The following is a 21,936-nucleotide window of genomic DNA, read 5'->3' on the forward strand; positions in this document are numbered from 1 at the left end:
ACATTCACACAGATGACTTGTCCCCTGCTGACTCCTGGTCTCCTATAACCACATCACCACTTCATTTCAGCCACAAACCCCCAGAGCCACATCTTGGGACTGGCTATCAACTAGGGCAGCTCCAGACATCTTACTTCCTCACCACAGGCTCTAAATCCTTCAGTCTCTATACTTAGTTGCTCTCTCTAAAACCATTTTGCACCATGAGAATGTGTACTACATCTATTTTCGCTTAAAATTGATTCCTTAAAGTCTAACATATAGTAGGTAGGCCTCAACACTGTTTGTTGAATGAATAAATGAGTGAAGTGAATAAAGCAAAGAATGAAGATATAAATAAATAAGAGAATGACAGAGAGACGAGTAAAAATGACCCACGGCCACAGACTAAATGAGCCATGAGGTGAGGAAAGCATGCACTGACTGGGAAGGCTAGTATGAAAATAGAATGGAAACATTTTAATAACTGACTGAATGTGAACAGCAAAGGAAGGGAAAGTGTCAAGGATGACTCAGGCCACCTGGGCTGGGATGACTGCAAGAAGTGTGGTAGGGCTTCCCTGGTGGCGCAGTGGTTGAGAGTTCCCCTTCCGAAGCAGGGGACATGGGTTTGTGCCCCGGTCCGGGAAGATCCCACATGCCGCAGAGCGGCTGGGCCCGTGAACCATGGCTGCTGAGCCTGCGTGGCCGGAGCCTGTGCCCCGCAATGGGAGAGGCCACAACAGTGAGAGGCCCGCGTACCGCAAAAAAAAAAAAAAAAAAGAAGTGTGGTAATATCAAGAGCAAAGGGGAGCTCTAAAAATGAGCATGCCTAATGGTGAGATTCTAACTTAGAGCTGTGGGCAGCAGAGTCAGGTTAACATGACCAAAGGGCAGTTGGAATACAGGACGAGAGCTGGGGAAGCTGTCAGGGCTGAACATGTGGACTTAGCATCTGCACAGAGTAAAAGAAAAATCAGTGAGATTTGTTCATTCAAAGCGTTCATTTAATAACTATTAATTGAGCACACACTATGAGTCAAAACTATTTTAGGCATAAACAGTGGGTATGCAATATAATTCTAGCTGAGAGAAATGCTATAAGAAATGAAGTAGAATAATGGGAACTAGAACAGAAAATGGAGTGTTATTTTAAATAATACTTTCAGGAGAAAGATACACTTAAGTAGAGATCTACATGAACTAAGGAAAAGTGTGATTCAGAAAAGGAAAGAAAAGACTGAATTAAAATATGAAGAGAGGGCTTCCCTGGTGGCACAGTGGTTGAGAGTCCGCCTGCCGATGCAGGGGACACGGGTTCGTGCCCCGGTCCGGGAAGATCCCACGTGCCACGGAGCGGCTGGGCCCGTGAGCCATGGCCGCTGAGCCTGCGTGTCCGGAGCCTGTGCTCCACAATGGGCGAGGCCACAACAGTGAGTGTGAGGCCCACGTACCACAAAAAAAACAAACAAACAAGAGAAAGAGTATGTTCAGAGGCTAGGCAAGGTTGGAACACAGACACTTAGAATAACAGGAGGAAGAAGTACCAGTAAAGGAGACAGAGAAGGAACAGAGATCCACTGGGAAAGAACATCAATCATATCATGGATGCTCAGGGCAAGAGGGTTGCAAAAAAGCAAAAACGATCAGCAGTGTCACCTTTTACAAAGAAGAATGAGGACAGAGGCTACAGTCTTGGATTACATGAAAAGAACAGTTCTAACTGGGTACAGAGAGTGAAAATTAGATGCCAGAATAAATAGGTAGGAGGGGACAAAAGAAGTAATTATCCCTCAAGAAGTTTGGTGAAGAACAAAGAAGCAAAATTTAGAAGGTGAAGTTTGGGTCTTGATTTTGCTTTTGGATAAGCAAGACTTGATCTCTCTCCTCTTAGATTCCAGAATCTGGCATCTTTAGACACTAGGTCTATGTGTGATTCATCCTTGCATCCCCATAGCTCACAGCATAGAGCCTTGTCTATAAACCTGGTCTGTAAGTATATTGAGTGCATTTGAAATTTTCTTTTTTGAGTGAAAATGCCTTCACTGCTTTTATTTTTAAAATAATACATACTCATTATTTTAAAAATCAAGAAAGCACATAAAGCAAAAAAATATTAAAATTACCTGTCCCATAATTGCCATCAACATATTTGGGTATGACCTTTCCAATTTTTCTAGAAATATGCATATATATGTAAATGATTAATGTATTTTTAAAACTGTAATCTAACAGATATAAAATTTTAATGATCATTTGAAGTAACAATAATTTAAATTACTTGTTTTTATTAATTTATTAAATTTTAAAATTCATTATCAAATTATTGAGTTAATATATTAATTTAATAAATATTATTTGAACAATGGGCAAAGGTTCACAAATGGGTTCACTAATGCCAAGGACTTCCTATTCCCAGAAGAAATTTTCAAATTTTAAATGGTTTAACCAGACTATGTGTTTTTTCCTAAGTTCATAATTGTTAAAGGTGGTAAAATATCCCAACAATGATATTTTATAAGTAAATTAATTATTTGTACCTATTTAAAATTATAATCAAGGATTTTGAAAATTTTTTTCCTTCACACCACAGCTGTTTAAATTGTATGGTAAATGACCTTAAAATACAGTTTTCTTCTGGGGCCTTTAGCAAGAAAGAGAAAAGCTATTTGTAATTTTTGCCACAAAGCCAAATCACGTCCAAGATGTAACAAGGGAGCTCTCAAAAGTAGCTCATACCATCTCTCAAAGATTTTGCTTTTATAACCCTATTACAGTTGGCTCATTCCAGGGATGCATAAGGAAACCTGGAAAATATCTGAAGCATGGACTCTGTTTCCATTTATCTACCCTAGATCATAAGGAAATTTCTTATATAAAACTTCCTCTGCTTTGACTCTTAACTCTTTCATCTCCTCTTTGCTACGGCAGAAGAGAAGCAAAAATTAGATTGCCCCTGACGAATGTTTCTAATTTATGCTGAAACAAGTGCAAATAAGGATAAATCATGATATATATATTTGGCATTTACAGAGCATTTGCAACCTAATATCTTCATGGAACTTCTTACCACTTCACTAAATAAGCCTACTGATTTCAAAGTTGTCTGTTGGTTTATTATTAAATAGAAATATTAGAAGTAAAATCATGGGTTTTCTTCATTCTTTGTACATGAAATCCTTTAAACTGCCTTTCAAAGAAGCAAATTCATATGTTTTCTCCAGAGGTATTAAGCTACTTTTAATTGATACAATTATTTCTGCCAAAGGTACTAACCAAGTCTTTTCTTGCAACTGTAAAATAATATTTATCTAATGTGTTTAGTCCACAAGTTACGACTTTTTTCTTTCAGATCAATAGTAATTATATAACAGGACTTCTGGATAGGTAATTAAAAAAAGAAAATTAGAAGATTATATAAACTCTTCTATGTCTAGAGATTAGCAACAGTCAATTACCTTGGGCCAAATTATTTAATTATCATTATTAAAGGAAAATACTAGCAGTAGGTACCTCTTGACCTGGACAATATATGTAGTACCCAGACCTTTTTATTTCCCCCCTTCTATGATAAACTAAAGACTGACTTTTGGTATCCTGGTCACACAGATTTCTTGGTCAGATGGAGCACTTGGCCCACACATTCAGAAGCCTTCTGGGAAATAAAGAACTAAGATTCCAAAATTCTTCTTCCCAAGATTCAAGATTAGGTCCTTTTCAAAATAATCTGGGCACATGACTTCACTCAATTTCCACCAAAAAAAACCCACAAAAAACTTGCTGCCTTTAATAATTCCTAGATTGGATGATTAAATGATAATTGCTTTCTTTCTTTCCATTAATTTTTTAAATTGAACTATGGTTGATTCATAATGTGTTATTTCAGGTATACAACATAGTGATGCAGTTATATATATAAACATATATATAAATATAAATATATGTATATTCTTTTTCAGATTCTTTTCCATTATAGGTTATTACAAGATATTGAATATAGTTCCCTGTGCTATTATACAGTAAATCCTTCTTGTTCTGTAATTGCTTTCTTCACAACGATATAAAAACTTTACAATACATAAATACAATATTTTTGGAAACAACAGGTATATAAACTCTTAAATGTGTTAAATCTCTTGTTCTTTCTGAATTAATATAAGATCAGATATACTCTGGTGTGTGTTTGTGAAGAGAGATATCATGCCTACTATTTTACCACAGACATACGCCTTCTCTGAACAAAAAACTTTAAAAGGAAACTTTAAAATTTAAATAGATAAAATATGAAAGGAAACATCCAAGTTGTTGAGGCTCTCTGAAAATGCCTCAATAGAATTTTATTTGCTTCAACACTGCAGATTTTCTTCATGTTTTCTTGTGTTCCTTTGTGGTTCCCAGCAGGAACTCGTCAAGAGATCATGGTCGATGACTTTAAAGGCTAATTAGTGATTTCACTTTTAAATGTCAAGCACTTGGGACATTTTTTTTCTCAACTCAAACCTTTAGTTTCCATCACAACTCCAATAAAAATAAAGACCAAGCCTTCTAAATGGAGATAAAAGATCATTTCTTTCAAGTCAGTGCAGATCTGAATAAATTTTTCAAAGACTTTGAGTCTGACACTATAACTTTTTGATAGTTAAGACTCTTGCAAATCCAGAGTTAGCTATACAAGTAATTGATTGATTAGTTAAAACTGACATCTCATAGTCAAAATTAATATTTTATTTCAGCTTCTAATCAAAATAGAGTCAGCTAAGTAAACAGTTTCATTTCTTTTTCTATTTATTTTGGTCCTGTTGAATGCACGTAACCTATTGGCTAACATTTGCTCTTAAATAACATTTTTTTTTCTTTAAGAAATATTTTTTTCAGGGCTTCCCTGAGGGCGCAGTGGTTAAGAATCTGCCTGCCAATTCAAGGGACACGGGTTCGAGCCCTGGCCTGGGAAGATCCCACATGCCACGGAGCAACTAAGCCCATGAACCACAACGACAAAGCCTGAGCTCTAGAGCCGTCAAGCCACAACTACTGAGCCCACGTGCCACATCTACTGAAGCCTGCACGCCTAGAGCCCGTGCTCCGCAATAAGAGAAGCCACTGCAACGAAAAGCCCGCGCACCACAACGAAGAGTAGACCCCGCTCACCGCAACTAGAGAAAGCCCGTGCACAGCAACGAAGACCCACATAGCCATAAATAAATAAATAAATTTACAAAAAGAAAGAGAGAGAGAGAGAGAAATATTTTTTCAGGCACTCTCCTTTCTCTTTGTTTTTTTGGTATTTTAGAAAGACGCTTTAGTGAGTCGTATCCATTCTGTTCTGAGTTTTGTAGACAAGTAATACCAGGGGTCAAATATCATGACTGTCTTTGGAACACTTTCATATTGAAACTCACATTTCATAGGCAGTGAGTTTTGTTTTGTGGATATGACTCCCACGGCCCTTATGGAATGTACTGCCACAGTTTGTAACTAGTACTTCAAATAGTTCCCAGAGCCACTATATACATGAAACCATGAAATGAAAGATGGAATTCCCATTTTTTTACAGAGTGTATCCTTTTAAACACTCGCTATTCCCCACTATTTCACATTGCAGAAGGGCTCCATTTGACTCGGTATATTTTGCCTAAATAAGATTCTATTGAGAACAGTCTTTTTTTTTTTCCACTTGCAAGGAGTATTATGTATTATGTATACTTTAAATGTCATTTTGAAAAACTGTTCACTTTCTCAGAGGTCTATGAGCAATAAATAGTTTTTTAAACCGTAAATTATGTTATGTTTTGGTTTTTTCTAAACAAATGGAACCATACAGTACACATGGCTTCATTTAACCATATTGGTGACCTATAAAGCACTCCCAGGTGCCCTGGAGTGATAACTACAGGAGCATTAGTTCCCAGCACACACTCATGACATGTCAATCTTAGCATAGTAATAGAGGAAGAAATCATTCCACTGGAACTAAGGTACGTATTCCTTTTTTGGTATTTTTGTGGATGTAGAGACATCTGTATTATTTTAAAGTACGAGGTCTGAGCTCTCCACTTCATTTGCAACATTTAATTAGGTGAATTCAAAGAAGGGATAAGTGGAAACACTTATGCCTTGTTTTCATACATTTCCTGAAGCTTTCTAGATGTTATAATTGTCTCTGATACATTTTCAAATTTCAGAGGAAACACCCATTTCTACTTATTTTCAAGGTCAGCAATAAGGTTATGTTTTTGAAATAATGTCTGGAGTGAAACTTGAAATAGAGGAAAACAAATGGCAGATGCCTCACTTCAGAGCACTAACTGTTCAAAACCCTGAGTTTCAGAGTCTCATCATTAAGCCCATATACAGAACACTCTTGGTCTGAATTCTAGTCACAAGTAGGCTTTAGCCAAAATTGAAGGAAGCGGCTGTGCTGAATTCATACTCCAGCACAGCTTACAGTTTTTCTTTTTCTTTCTTTTTTTTTGGGCAGGGGGAGATGCACTGCATTTAATTTCCATGAAGATGTGGGAATGGACAGAGTCACAGCTGCTTTTAAATTTGTACATGCTACTCTATTCTCACTGGTTTTAAGGTAATTAGTACTTGATTTTTAGGAATCAATCAATACAATTCTACAGATTTTATTTTTTATTGATATTGCTACACTGACAATCAAAACCAACTTAGGCTTGCTTTTATTTCACAAAGTTGCCTACAAATGAATGGGGCATGTATGCAATGTTAACATCAGCCTCCATACAGTTTTTCTAATATCAATACTGACCCCTATGAAAAGGAGCATGAAACTAGCAAGAGAAACACAGCCAGTAATTTCTAATCAATGAGGATTTTTGTTGCCAGGTTGTTGGTATTTTGCACCAATCAGTTACAAGATTGTCATTTCATTTTCCTCCGCTTTAGTTACTTCCTCTGAAATATCTAGTGAGTTCAACTCTTCCCTTCCCATTGGAAATTCCTTAGTGGAAAAAAATAAAGATGTTTTCTTTATCTTAGAGTCTCAATTCATGTTACAGACAGAAAGATGATCATCTGCTCTGTCTTCCTCTAGAAGAACTCCATGGACCTATTTCTCAGCTCCAGGATACTACTCCCAGCCAATCACCCCTCATCTTACCATGCACGACACCCAGGGACTCTGCACACTTTCCTCTCCTCTCAGTAGCTGCAACTACACATGCTGACTCCAGGAAGTCTCCCAGGGGAGTGGGATTTATTCTGCTTGGGGCTTCTTGTAGAGTGCTTATCATGTTATTATTATTACTAGTGTTTTATAGGTCACTGATATGGGTAAATGAAGCCATGTGTACTTTGTTTCCATTTGTTAGGGAAAAAAACCCACATAATTTATTGTTCAAAACATTATCTATTGTCCATATGTCTGTGATGATTAAAGGAATGCATTCAGCATAGTGCCTGGAATAAAATAAGCACTCTATAAGGCTGACCTATATTATTATGACTATAATCAATGTTATTATTATTCCCAAAATAAGGAGTTAAACCCTTTACCTTTAAATGGCTTTACTGCAACGTGAAAATAAGGAAACATGACAAATACAGAGAAATTGTAAATGTTTGGGCATCTTACAGTCTTTAGTAGTTCTGAGTCCATTCTCCCTTAGGTATTTATTTGTAAATGTGGGGCTCACTGAGCCCTCCACAGAATAAGGTCATCCAGGACCTACAATCAAAGCAAAACCATAGGTCCTCTCTGGCATCAGAGGACCTCCAGGCTTGCTGATTTCCATTTTCCTGAGACTCTATTCAGCTTATTATACGTATTCCTTATTTTATTTAAGCTTCAGAACAATCCTGTGAGTTAATTAGTATGCCATTTTTTACATGAAGAAACAGTCTCAGAGACGTTATATAAAGCTACATAAAGTTGTCCAACTATTTAAAGACAGAGAAGTCATTCCAACCCCGATCTCCCCGATTCTAAAGCCCCATCACAGCATGCTGCCTTTGGCCATCTCAACACAGATGGACAGTAAATATATATTTCTTTGTTTTAGGAAAAATTATACAAATGTTGGTGGAATGTTTTGACTAACATGTACCACTAAATAAAAACATTTAATATTTATTGGTATGTTCTAAATACAATAACCTTATGAGGTAGGTACCATCATTCTCCCCATTTTCAGATGAGGAAACTGAGACAGAAAAACTATGTAACTTATCTAATGTCACATAGCTGGGATATGAGCCACAGTCCCAGAGCCTGGAGTCTTTACTGCACTATACTGCTTGTGCTGGATACTTTCATTTTGCCCCTCCAGATCCATTCTCTGTCTTTCTCCATTAGGCTCTGTGTCCAGGGATACTGATCGTTATGGACCGCCTCACTAGGGGCTCCTTGGTCTTGAGGCAGGAGATAGATGGGCCCCAGGCTTAGCAGCTTGTTCCCTGTGGACAGATACTCCAAGATGAAGAGGGGGAGGAGCTAAGTCCTACCCATAGAGACCACATGTTTCTCATTCTCGAGGTCAAGGAAACCTTCTCGACTATACATGAGCAGAGAGGCTCCTTGGAGGTCAGAAAGGGAGTGATGTCAACCTACTCATAGGCCTCTTCGCTAGAATCCATCTTGGCTAAGAGATGCGCGCGCACACATGGGAGGACCCAGAGATTAACCAAATACAGACTCGGAACCAGACAAAGCAAGATGATTGGCCAAAGGAAACCTGGAAGAAAGGTCCCAAAGGAGTGATTCAAACTACCAAGAGGGCGTGACTCTTTCTCTGAGTCCACCTGTGTGTCTATCCACAGGTATTCTTTTTCCTTCTTATAAACACTTGACTTGTTTCACTATTTTCCGTTTCTTTGAGGAAATTCATTTTCTGCAAAGCTGTACAGGCCAGGGCCTTGTCACTGGTCTAGTGGCTAGGATTCAGCTCTCTCACTGCCACGGCCTGACTTCAATCTCCAGTCGGGAACCGAAATCCTGCTTCAAATCGCTTCAGGCTGAGGGCACCCAAGATCAGTGGCCCAGCTTCCAATTAGATTGGGTGAAATGAAAGGGATAAAGAGGAGTTGGGTATTTATTCCCCTGGTTCCATCCTCCAGGACTGCAGTTTGCCTATCAGAGGTCCTTAGCCTTGATCTCCCTGGGTGCTGGTCCAAGCTCTCTCTCCTCTATTGTTGCTGGACTCTTAGTGCTTCACCATTCCCTGTTGGCTGCCCTTAGGCCTACCCACACCTCGGTAATCTGCTATTCAGTAAACTCTCTTTTGCCCCTGTTGAGCGAGCCATCTGTTTTCTGCCCAGATGATTACTGATATCCTGCTTCTTTAATCATTCTTAGAGAAAAATTCTGGGATGACCTCTCCTCTCTCCTTGCTGTTGTAAGAAAATTGATGGTAAACTCCCAGAGCATGTTGACTTTAGCAGCAGTTGGTCTTGCCTAGGAGGGAGGAGAACTTAGAATGGAGATTCCTAATGTCCTGGACTTTTACTACCCTGCCACATATTCAGAGAAAAGTAGACAGCCTTTCAGTGCCTTTCCAGCCACTTATAAGGCAGAGGGTAGTAAATTTAGATCAGATGCCCAAGTCTATTGTTAAGAGATAGAAAGGACGGGGGGAATGGGGTCTGCAGTTTTGCTACTTGAAAACAAACATTAAAAAAGAAACGTAAAATGTTTTCAAAGGCTTATTATATGCTGGGTACTACTGAAATTTCCCTATTTGCTTAATCTTATGTGGTTGGTATTATATGTATCCTATCTATCAATGAAGAAATTGAAGCACAGAGTAGGTAGATAACTAAGGGTCATGAATCTAGTAAGTGGTGGAGCTAAGATTCAAATCCAGAGAATCTGGCATTAGATGCCCCCTGTTCACTCCATTGGCCAATGCAGCAGTTAGGACCCTGAGGAACAGAGTGTGTGCCCTGGTCTTCAATGAGACCCACGGTCCTTCTAGAGTGAAGTCTCTGGGATGGTATCCATCAGCTATTATCACCCTGTAGTGTAATTACATCCCCTCTCCTCCTCTAGGCTCCTTGAAAATCAGGACAGCATCTGTTAGTCTTTGCTTTCCCATGGTGTTTAGTGTGGTGACTAGCATCAAGCAGACCAAACATCTGCTGAACAAATGAATGGGGATGGAATCTCTGATGTGTCACTGTATTGTTAAAACTGCATCCTCTGATGAAAACAAAAGACAAAATCAGAGGCAGGACTCACAGTGGTTGAGGGTGCAGTCTCGGGAGAAAGAATGCATACGCCCCCTATGTTCAGACACTTAGCAGCTAGCAGCAGTTTAACCCTGAGCAAGATGCTTTGCCTCCCTATGCTTCATTTCCCTCATCTGTGAAAAGAAGGTGATGATCATGGTGTCTTCCTTATAGGCTGTGGTAAGGATTAAGTGAAATGAAATGAAATGAAATGAAGTGAAATAAAATTCAACTCTTGTTGAACGGCGATAACAAGCACACAATCATTCTGATCTGGTATTATTTTCTTAATCACAGGGCAATCACCAAAGAAAGGAAAGAGTCGTGGGAGTCTTTCACATCTAACAGAGAGTGACAGTCGAGAGGAGTATGCCCGTGCCAAACAGAGTAGCACAGGGAACCACTCCAGAAGAAAGCACTAGATGTTAAAAAGGAACGCTGGAACTAAAACATCCTACACCAAAGACCTGCAAGTTATATGATAGGATAGTCATTAAGATACATTCTCATGGGACTTCTAAATATCATCATTGACCTCCTTCAAAAACTATAAATTTCTTGACAATTTTTTCTTTATTTGATAAAATTTCCTTCTGATATAACATAGCCAGCTAGCCAGCATTACTTAGAAGTGGGAAATAAAACCAATCCACAAGTCTGGGACGTCCAGGGAGAGGTTTTTGTGGGGGTGGGGGGATTGGAAGGGGAGATGTTTGAAGACACGAGTTGGGAGAGGTGGAGAGAAAGGATGGGGAAACTCAGAACAAGTGAATTATCCATTTGATAATGGATTTTTCTGTGTTAGGTTCTTGGACACAAGAGTATAACATCTGTGGGTAACTCTGAGATTTCAAACTTGGACTTTGCTTAAACCTAGGAGGCATTAATTAGATCATTGACAATCACCCAGTTTACAAAGAAATGAAAGAGTTAGAGACTGTTTAGTTCCTTTCCATCTTCAAAGGTGAACGGTTTAAGTACATCCTTTAGATGTGTCTTAACTTGTATTTCCAAACTGTAACACCATACAATGATTTACGTGCCTCTGATGTTCAGCCAAATAATTTCTTTACTTTGGTTTCTCTTTTATGTTAAAAAAAAAAAAGATGAAAGATACCTAGACCTTCTTTAAAAAAAGAACAGGAAGAAAGAAAACAACTACAAGTTATCTCAAGAGAGAGTTGATACAAAATATATCCCACTAGGTTAGGAAATTGGTGAACAAGGTTAAGAGAGTAAAAGCATAATACTCTACAGATTCCTTTAGAAACAGTAGATGAAAAATCGCTCTAGTAAAATGAAAGGACTCAGTACGGGCATGGCTTCACTGCAGTTCTTAAATCTATTCAATGTGCAGTTATCATTAAAGCATCTATATTCTCTAGAGTTTAAAATATTTCTATAATAGGAGAATCTGGAACAATGAGAAAAGAAAAATGGCTAAATTATCTGCTAAAAATTTTGCAAATCCAATTTTAACACTGTCACTCTGCTTTTTGTTAACAAAATCTTTTACTTTGGTGGCTTTAAAGCACATATTGGCTCATACAACTTCAGTAACCCCTCACAGTATCTTTTTTCACACACATCAAAAAAGAACCATCTCTCCAGCCTTTTCCTGGACTCTCCCACTCAAATTTACTTCCCAGCAACCGACAACTAGCCACCTGGTTTCTAACAAACAGTGGCACAATTTCCCCACTTTGAAAGCAAAATAACAACATTATGAGGATTGTAACAATACCAGTTAACATTTATTGGGCACTTACCTTGTATCAGACCCGTGTAGAACATTTTACATGCATTATCTCATTTAATCTTGTAACAACTTCCTGAAGTGTATAATTCTATTATCCTCATTTTACAAACAAGGAAACTGGGACTTACAGAGACCATGTCACAAAGAAATATAGAATTCTTATCAGTTAGAATACATTTATCTTTAGGTAACTTAATACTCAACTCTAACTGGCTTAAACAAAAAGATCACTTCCCTGATTCAGAGGCTTAGAGGTAGGATGGTCTGAGTGTTGACTTAAGCCAAAGGCTCTGGATTTTCTTAGCTCTTTCCTCCCCCTTGTATTTGTTTCATCCTCAGACTTGTATGAAGATGCCTGTACCAGATCTGGAATTCACATCCATGCAGGACAATATCTAGAAGACAACTTTTCCAAGATACCCTTAGCTAAATTTCCCCGCATCTCAGTGGCACAAAGTATATGAGATGACCTTTCCTGAACAACCTGGAAGGCGGATTGGAAATGCTATGGTTGACATATGAATTAAAGCCCGTCCCTGTTGGCATCAAACTCCAGCTTATAAAAACGGACGATTTTAGCAATGCTTTTTGCTAGCCCTTTTCTGCCTAGCTAAAGTTAAAGATCAAAATATCAGTTGATGATCTGGGAGAAAAACACTATTAAGATTCCAGTGGGTTAAATTTATGTTATATACATATATCTGTAAAATTTTCTGTAATTCACACCAAATTTTTTAAATTGTTCTTATAAATTACTTGGTAATTGTCAGAATTCTTAGGACTATAAAAAATATGCATTACCCCATTTCTTAATAAGTAAGCCTGTACCTCTGTAGGGCTCATATTCTCCATTTAAGACAACAGTATTTTCTTTTCTTTTTTTTTAAAGATTTTTTTTTTGATGTGGACCATTTTCCTTTTCAAGTCTTTACTGAATTTGTTACAATACTGCTTCTGTTTGTTTTTTTAATTAATTTATTTTTATTTTTTATTTTTGGCTGCATTGGGTCTTTGTTACTGTGCGCGGGCTTTCTCTAGTTGCGGCGAGCAGGGGCTACTCTTCGTTGCAATGCACGGGCTTCTCGTTGTGGTGGCTTCTCTTGTTGCAAAGCATGGGCTCTAGGTGTGCAGGCTTCAGTAGGTGTGGCGCATGGGTTTAATTGCTCCGCAGCATGTGGGATCTTCCCGAACCAGGGCTCGAACCCGTGTACCTTGCATTGGCAGGCAGATTCTTAACCAATGGACCACCAGGGAAGTCCCAACAACAGTATTTTCAATTTTGCATAAATCAATTTTCTCTGAGTATATGAATATAGAGTTACATTTATGGGACAGACGAGGTTATATTCTAGCTCTATGGCCCAACTCCTAAAAAAGTCCTATGGTTCCCCCTAAAAGTTTACCCAGTTTGTTTTGAGAACTTCCAAGTTATGCCTGACTGCTCACAGCAGGTTCAAGCAACTGTTCTTTCGAATGCTCTAGGTGCTGACCACGGCCATGTCTCTTCTCACCTCTTCTCTAGTACCTTCTGCTGAGAACCACCCTGTCTACTGGGTATCCTCTGCTGGCAGCAATGCCCCATCTCTCTACATTGAACACCACTGCCACGTCTCCCAAAAGCCTCACAACCCCCTAAGCAGATGGTATCCCCATTGATGCAAGAGAGAATGTTGCTTTTCCTCACTTATGCCCTACTTTGTGCTGATGATACTGACTGTACCCCAGAGTCTAACATAATTCCAGGTTAAAAAGCAACTCCAAATAGTGGCCTTTCTTTTGTTTTTAATTGGAGTAAAATTGCTTTACAATGTTGTCTTAGTTTCTGCTGTACAATGAAGTGAATCGGCTATATGTATACCTATATCGCCTTCCTCTTGGACCTCCCTCCCCTCCATCCCACCAATCTAGGCCATCACAGAGCACTGAGCCGAGCCCCCTGTGCCATACAGCAGGTTCTCACTAGCTATCTATTTTACACATGGTAGTGTATTTATGTCAAACCTAATCTTCCAATTCGTCCCACCCTCCCCTTCCCCACCGTGTCCACATGTCCATTCTCTACATCTACGTCTTGGTTCCTGCCCTGCAAGTAGGTTCATCTGTACTATTTTTCTAGATTCCAATATATGTGTTAATGTATGATATTTGTTTTTCTCTTTCTGACTTACTTCACTCTGTATGACACTCTCTAGGTCCATCCACATCATTACAAATGACCCAATTTTGTTCCTTTTTATGGCTGAGTAATATTCCATTGTATATATGTACCACATCTTCTTTATCCATTTATCTATTGTTGGACATTTAAGTTATTTCCATGTCCTGGCTATTGTAAATAGTGCTGCAATAAACATTGTGGTACATGTGTCTTTTTTGAATTACAGTTTTCTCAGGGTATATGCCCAATAGGGGGATTGCTGGGTCGTATGCAGTTCTATTTTTAGTTTTTTAAGGAACCTCCATACTGTTCTCCATAGTGGCTGTACCAATTTACATTCCCACCAACAGTGCCAGAGGGTTCCCTTTTCTCCACACCCTCTCCAGCATTTATTGTTTGTAGATTTTTTGACGATGTCCATTCTGGCCAGTGTGAGGTCATTAGGGTCAAGCACAGTGTATGGGATGGGACAAGAAACCCAGTTCCTGAGACGGTCCTGCACTCTTCTCCAACTCTTCTCTTCCCAGGCTCCCAAATTCTCATGCAGATGTTTATTCAAATAACTGCTAAGGGCTCAGCAGTTGAGTAGTTGTCAGACCTGCCCAGGCATTTCTGGATCACTACAGTGGACACAATATGGACTCAAGCCACATATCACTCTAAGGCTGTTTCTTGCAAGAAGAGAAAACATTTGGACTAAAGTAACCTCCCAGGTTTGTATATCACATATTAATAAAAAATATTTTTGCTAAAATGTTTATTCTAGAAATACGCAACGTCCTATTAGTTCCACCATGATGTAATAGGAACTCTTTAGTTATAAGAGGACTACTGAACCACTTCTTTCAAGACAAGGAAGTTTGTCATGAAATTCATAGAACCTGTATATTGACTATATTCCCTGTGCTGTCCATTATATCCTTAAAACTTATTTTTTTATACTTAGGAGTTTGTACCTTTTAAACCCCTTCATCTATTTTGCCCCCTCCCCCACCCATTCCCCTCTGGTAACCAATAATTTGTTCTCTGTATCTGTGAGTCTATTTCTGTTTTGTTACATCTGTTTGTTTTATTTTTTTTTAGATTCCACATATAAGTGAAAATATACAGTATTTGTTTTTCTCTGTCTTATTTTACTAAGCATAACACTCTCCAGGTTTTATATATGTGTATACATATATTTATACATATATATATAAAATCCTGTCCTACAAAGAGAAACCCATACTTTTAGCTCACATCAGAAACTTAAATATTTACCACATATTAGATCACAAAGAAAGAGGAAAAAAAGGGCTTCCCTGGTGGCGCAGTGGTTGAGAGTCTGCCTACCAATGCAGGGGACACAGGTTCGTGCCCCGGTCTGGGAAGATCCCACATGCCACGAAGCGGCTGGGCCTGTGAGCCATGGCCGCTGAGCCTGCGTGTCCGGAGCCTGTGCTCCGCAACGGGAGAGGCCACGGCAGTGAGAGCCCCGTGTACCGCCAAGAAAAAAAAAAAAGAGAGGAAAAAAGAAAATATACACACACAAACATATATCTACATATATGTGCCTATATATATATATATGTGTGTTAAGTATCTGTGAATATATATATATATACAGTCAATCATGCTTGTTATCTTTCAACCAATAGTTGAAAAATTGTTCGTTAAGAAAAATTTTAAATAATACTAATTGCAGTAATGACAAACAAAAAACTATAGAATTTTTTCGATACACTGACCACATCAAATCAAATGTGAATTATACCCACGTAAAATTTTATCTTTGTTCTGGCATGTTCCTAGAAACTTAAGTGGGAGCCAAATAAATAAGTAAACAATATTTTATCATCACAAGTAAGGTCAAGGAAAGGTAACAAAAAGAAAGAAATAATCATGACAGTTAAGTATATCTCAAACACTTCTTTAGAAGTACCAAGATTTTCTTAGCATATAAGTTATAGATTTTATTATCATAAAAATTTTTAGATAAGTATATAGTTACTGAGTTATAGTTTTTTACTTTTAATCTTAGAGATCAAACTTCATTAGAATTTGGCTTAATAACTCACTTTTTTATATTCTACTTCAGTAAACGAATGTAAAATGAGTCAAGTAAAAGTCAAATCAAGCCTCATTTTACCAGCTATCCAAAAGCTGTACATCAGAAATACAAACTGACCTTACTAAACAACAACAACTACAAAAGTTTTCAAGTTCCACTAAATGAATTTTAAATAAATGTATGCTTAAATCTAAATAATTTATCAGTATAGCATAATACAGTCTAGAAATTAATACCAGATAAATCTATGTTTCTCCACATTGTTTTAATGACTTTATTGATCTGTGGGGAATGGGGGAAAATGCTTTTTTGTTTGAATTGTTTTTGAAATCAAAACTGACACAATTAGGTTTGCCTAACTGATGTTGGTAAGGTAGCTGGTAATAAAGTAGACCCACTTTATTAAACTGACCTCATTAACTTGTTTTTTGTCCAGATGGAACACTTGACCAGAACTTGTAGAGGCAATTTCTTCATAGACTCTATATCCAATATGGCCCCTGTCATCACAATCTCCAGTGAGCACAAATACCACCTATGATTTTTGAAAAAAGAAGATAGTTTAAAGGGTTCTCAGAAACCAATATATACTTATTGAGCACTTACTATGTATTTACATACTACCAAGCAAGTGGAAGATATATAGATATAGATATGCATTCTACTGGTTCTAAGCCTGAACTCAAGAGGCCTTGGGTATTTCCACTTGCTCTCTAGTGTTTCTGCATTGGTCATGAGAAGAACATGCCTAAACTAGCTTCCTGGTCTCAGAAAGTGGCTGAGAAACCTGAAAGGCAGAGCCAAGTCATCCCAAGATCACCTAGATAAGCCAAACCCAAACTATGCCCAGATACACAAGTGAGCAAGCATAGTCTAGCAAAACTGAAACCTGCAAACATGTGAGAAATAAATGATTATTGTTTTAAGTCATTGAGAGAACAGCTTGTTATGCAGCAATAGCTAACTGATACAATGAGTAACTGACTCAGACAAGATTCCACACAGGAGGCGATATTTGAAATACAGGCCTTTTCTGTCAGGGCTATGTTTTTGTCAGTTATAAGGATAAGATGGTAACAAGCATCTTAATTAAACTCTAATCATTTCTTCTCCATATTATGAAACAAGGCATTCATATGCTATATACAAATATCACATATCCATTTAACATGTTTAGATTAAATGACACATACATATTGGAGTCCATATATATGGATCAATAGTTGTAATTATTGACATCTGTCACACATAGTATAGTCAGGGAGGGGAGGCAATCTCTTGTATTTCTTACAGCTGTGTTCAGATGGAAAATTCAGTGGTGGGGAGTTGATTCCTACTCACTTGTGACTGTTTCTGTTGGATAAGCTGCAGCACCTCATGAGTGAGCCGATAATCCTTGGACCGTGCATCAGTGAAAACGTAGATGAAAGAACCAGGAAGAGAAATCTCCAAGGCAATTTTTATAGCTCCAATACTCATTTCTGGACAATCGCCACCACCCTGTTGAGGAGCAGGGAGAAAAAAGTCAATTATTTCATTAGCAGAAAAGACATACCTTAGTTATTACAAGTTGCTGTAGGAGCTCTAGAACTGAGCAGTTGTCTTCACTTTTATTTTCTGTCAGTTTGCCACTGGATTAACCACTTTGGTTACAAGGAGATGGAAAAGATATAAAGTGATGCAGTGTTAGAAAAACCTGTACTTATGTATAAATTAAAAATTCACCCATATGATCCTACAATCCCACTCCTAGGCACATATCCGAAGAAAACCATAATTCAAAATGATACGTGCACCCCGATGTTCACTGCACCACTATTTACAATAGCCAAGACATGGAAGCAACCTAAATGTCCATCGACAGATGAATGGATAAAGAAGACGTGGTGTGTATGTACATACAATGGAATATTAACCGTAAAAAAGAATGAAATAATGCCATTTGCAGCGACATGGATCGAACTCGAGATTATCTAAGTGAAGATTATCTAACTCGAGATTATCTAAGTACATTTTGCTGTACACCTGAAACTAACATGACATTGTAAATCAACTGTATTTCAATAAAAATAAGTAAATAAACTAAACTTAAGAGAGTCAGGAAAAGAAAAAAAATAATAAAAATTCACCAAAAATACAGAAAATAGAAATTGTTATATGCTTTTTAACTTGATTGACTCCCACTCTCATACATGACTATTTTCTACATCCCCTCTTTTCTTATCCCTTCTCACTCTTATTTGATGACTTTTCTTCTATTGTACTGAGAAGATAGAAGCAATCAGAAGAGAACTTTCGTAAACTCCCGCACCGATACCTATTAACGTCCAGCAACAGCAGGCACATGCCCCGCCTTCATGGTGAAGGAATCATTTACACCCACAGCTTAGGCTAACTTCTCACCTGGGCCTAGTCAAGGACATGGCTCCTATGGCTGTCCCTTCTCCCCACTCCATTGTCAAACATTCTGTCTTCACTGGATCATTCCCACCAGCAAACAAACACACTGGTTCATCTCCCATACCCAAGTTTCTGCCCAAATGTGACTTATCAGAGAAGCCTTCCGTGACCACTTTATACAAAATACACTCCCTCTGTCACTCTTTTCACTCTGCTTCATTATTACTATTAACACATGATCTCTGTGTTTTATTTTCTACTCAATTAGGCTCAATATACCTTCCTAAACAAAAATAGCCCTCACCGTAAGAGGAATTCTTGTCACACTTATTTCCTTCCAACACATGTGAACTGATAGATAAAACTGTAAGCATGCTGTAATTACCATTTTATACATTATATTTTAAATTTAGAGCTATAATCTGCTTATGTTATCATGTCATCAATGTTCTTCAAAATCACAGGTTTTAGTGATTGTATAATATTCTGTCTATATCCCATAATTTAGTCAGGCATTTCTCTATTGTTAAATATTAATTCTCTTTCAAATTTTCCTGTTATAAATAAATACAAATCTATTATAAATATGCTTATATTTATAATATATATAATATAGTATTTTTTTTCTCATTAGCAGATGTCAATAACTACAGGGTCAAGGAAATGGACTTTCAACCAATATGTTTTGAGCAATGAATAACTGCTAAACACCCTGCAAGGATTTAGGTACGCAAAGATGAATAAGCCAAAGTATATTGTCCTTAAGGAACTCATGCCTAGAAAAGACAATCAAATAAAAAAGCAGGGCAGCTTGGGATCCTGGGGGGCCTCGTGGTTCCACAGTCCACTAGAACCCAGTGAGTAAGAGCTCTTTCTCAAAAAGAAAATAATTACTTGATGAAAGGGATACGGTTTTACCTTTAAACTCTGAAGATTCTACTTGATTATCCTATTGGGGCTTTCCCTAGGCTCCAAACAATCTCTGATTCTGATACAGATACCCTGAGCACCACAGGATCTAATCAGGGTCATGAGAACCAAGCACTAGAATTGTTTACACTTTAGCCTGGACCACCTGAAGAATCTTTTCTTGCACTGGATGCCACTCAGTACTTACAGCCTTTAAACATCATTTATTCAATGAGTTGGAACTGAGCACCAACTGTTACAAATTACTTCTAAAACTGAGACACCCATTAAATATTATGCCACTTTCTTAATAGTAGAGGGCTGGACACTGCAGTAACTTTCGAGAAGATAACAGTTATCGACTCCCAGAAATTTTATTGAGTTAGCAGTTCCTTCTATTTTTTCAGTAAATATCTCCTATCCTCTTTTACTTATGTGCATTTTCACAGGATCTAGCTTAACAGATAATACTGTTCTCAAAAACTTGTATACTTGTATCCTCAGACTGTACTTATCTCCCAAATTCCAATTTTCTATTTACAAGTGCTTGTTAGACACCTACTCCTAGACGTCTTACAGGTGTCTACAATTCAGTGCATGTACTATGGAACTCACTGTATTTTCCCCAACCATATCTTCCCTATTTTTGTTAATGGTACCATCTGCCTAGATGTTCAGTTCAAAACCTGAGGCATTTTTGACTCCTCCCTCTTTCTTCACCTAATCAGTGGTCAAACCATTTTCCTTCTACACCCATCATGAATCTGTTCCCTCCCTTCCTCTTTACTTCCTACAATTCACTCTTCTTATCATTAATTTTATTATAAGTATAGCCTCCTATCTAATCTGCTCTTCCTACCACCAAACTTTATATTTCCTGAAGTAAAGAGCTGTCTATATCACGTTCCTAGTTAAAATCTTTCACTAACCACTGTGTTGGATCAAATTATCTTTCTGGCTTTCTATCTCCTGATGCTCCCTCTTCAAAAATTGCTTCCTTGGTAATTAGACTTACCTTGGTGATCATTGTGAAATGTACAGAAATGTTGAATTAATATGTTGTGTAACAGGAACTGTGTTGTAGGTCAATAATACTTCGAAAACAAACTCACAGAAAAAGAAATCAGATTTTGGTTACCAGAGGCAAGGGGAGGGGGAATTAGCTGAAGGCAGTCAAAAGGTACAAACTTGCAGTTAAAAGTAAGAGAAGTACTAGGGATGCAATGTACTACATGATAAATATAATGAACACTGCTGTGTGTTATATATGAAGGTGGTTAAGAGAGTAAACTTTAAGAGTTCTCATCACAGGGGAAAATTTTTATTCTATTTCTTTGGTTTTATATCTATATCGGATGATGACTGCTTACTAAACTTATTGCAATAATCATTTCATGATGTATGTAAGTCAAATCATCATGCTGTACACCTTAAACTTAATACAGTGATGTATGTCAATTATATCTCAATAAACTCGAAGAAAAAAATTGTTTCCTTTAATCTGAGGCTATTCCCTGTTCTTTAACTATGCCCCTTGCTTCACATCTTAATTCCTTTAGTACTTTCATTCAAGTAATCTTTCTACTGCTGCATCTCCACCATCAAACATTCCTTACCGATGTGTGCATGTCTAAAATCTCCCATTTTCTATAAGCTATTTGACGGCAGGAACTGTGTGCTAAGTCCTTGAGAACTCAGTTCATAGCATTTGCTGACATACAGTAATTATTGAGTAAATATTTGTCAAATTGAATTATTTTCCTTCCAAGGTTGAGACAATATGCCTTCCCCTCTTTAAAACGTTCTCTTTTCTCCCATTCAGATATACTTCCTCACTCTTCAGATGTACTCTAATTTGCTTTATTCTTTAATAATGAAACATATTTTCCTTGGCATAACAGTTATTTGGAGGGATTACCGTGTGCAGCAAATGCCCCTGAGTGAGCATTTGTGGGCTAGGAAAGTGGGAAATAGCTACTGGGCACATTGGTAACTTTAGTATGTTGGATAGGAATAATTGTTACTTGTAGCCAACTCTGCATATCTGTAATGAATACTCTGGACTGCTCAAAAATGTATGAGATTCCTACTGTATTTTCAGAAGCTTAAGCAAAAAAACAATTTCTCACCTGCACTTGACATTGTGCACCTGAGTGGAATCACAATATAAGTTATCCATTCCACAGCATTTGTTAAATGGCCAAGTACACAATAATCCTCTGTGGTAAATAACTCTCTGGAGGGATGAATTGCTTTTTGCTCATTGTCACCTAGTAGCAAGGGGCTAGGAGAAGTCATCTGTCTGTGGGCCAAAACTCAGAACAGCTAAGTCATCTTCAGAGATACTTGTTAGGAATGGCAAGAATGATAAATCTTGTCCAGTTACTGAGTGGAGAACAATCTTTGAGCCACTTGACTCGCATTCAGATTTACTCTAAGAGAACCTCGGGATGCTCATCCCTCCACATCACCCAGGAGTAGCCTCTAGAGACC

At 37.8% G+C, this 21,936-nt stretch overlaps 1 protein-coding gene across 1 annotated transcript in view; it reads right to left on the reverse strand.

Annotated features, from left to right (window-relative positions):
* The window catches only part of HMCN1 (hemicentin 1), a 525,244-nt gene that overhangs the window by 380,747 nt on the left and 122,561 nt on the right, over positions 1 to 21,936 (reverse strand). Inside the window, exons 3-4 of the mRNA XM_027083004.1 lie at positions 17,476 to 17,634; positions 16,547 to 16,669 (exon numbers count right to left, since the gene is read on the reverse strand). Coding sequence (XP_026938805.1) covers positions 16,547 to 16,669; positions 17,476 to 17,634 — 282 coding nt within the window. The remainder of the gene's footprint in view (positions 1 to 16,546; positions 16,670 to 17,475; positions 17,635 to 21,936) is intronic.

This window comes from Aethalodelphis obliquidens, unplaced genomic scaffold (genome assembly GCF_003676395.1).
Source record: "Aethalodelphis obliquidens isolate GAN/ISIS:26980383/991018 unplaced genomic scaffold, ASM367639v1 scaffold48, whole genome shotgun sequence".
In the NCBI taxonomy this organism is placed as follows: Eukaryota; Metazoa; Chordata; class Mammalia; order Artiodactyla; family Delphinidae; genus Aethalodelphis; species Aethalodelphis obliquidens.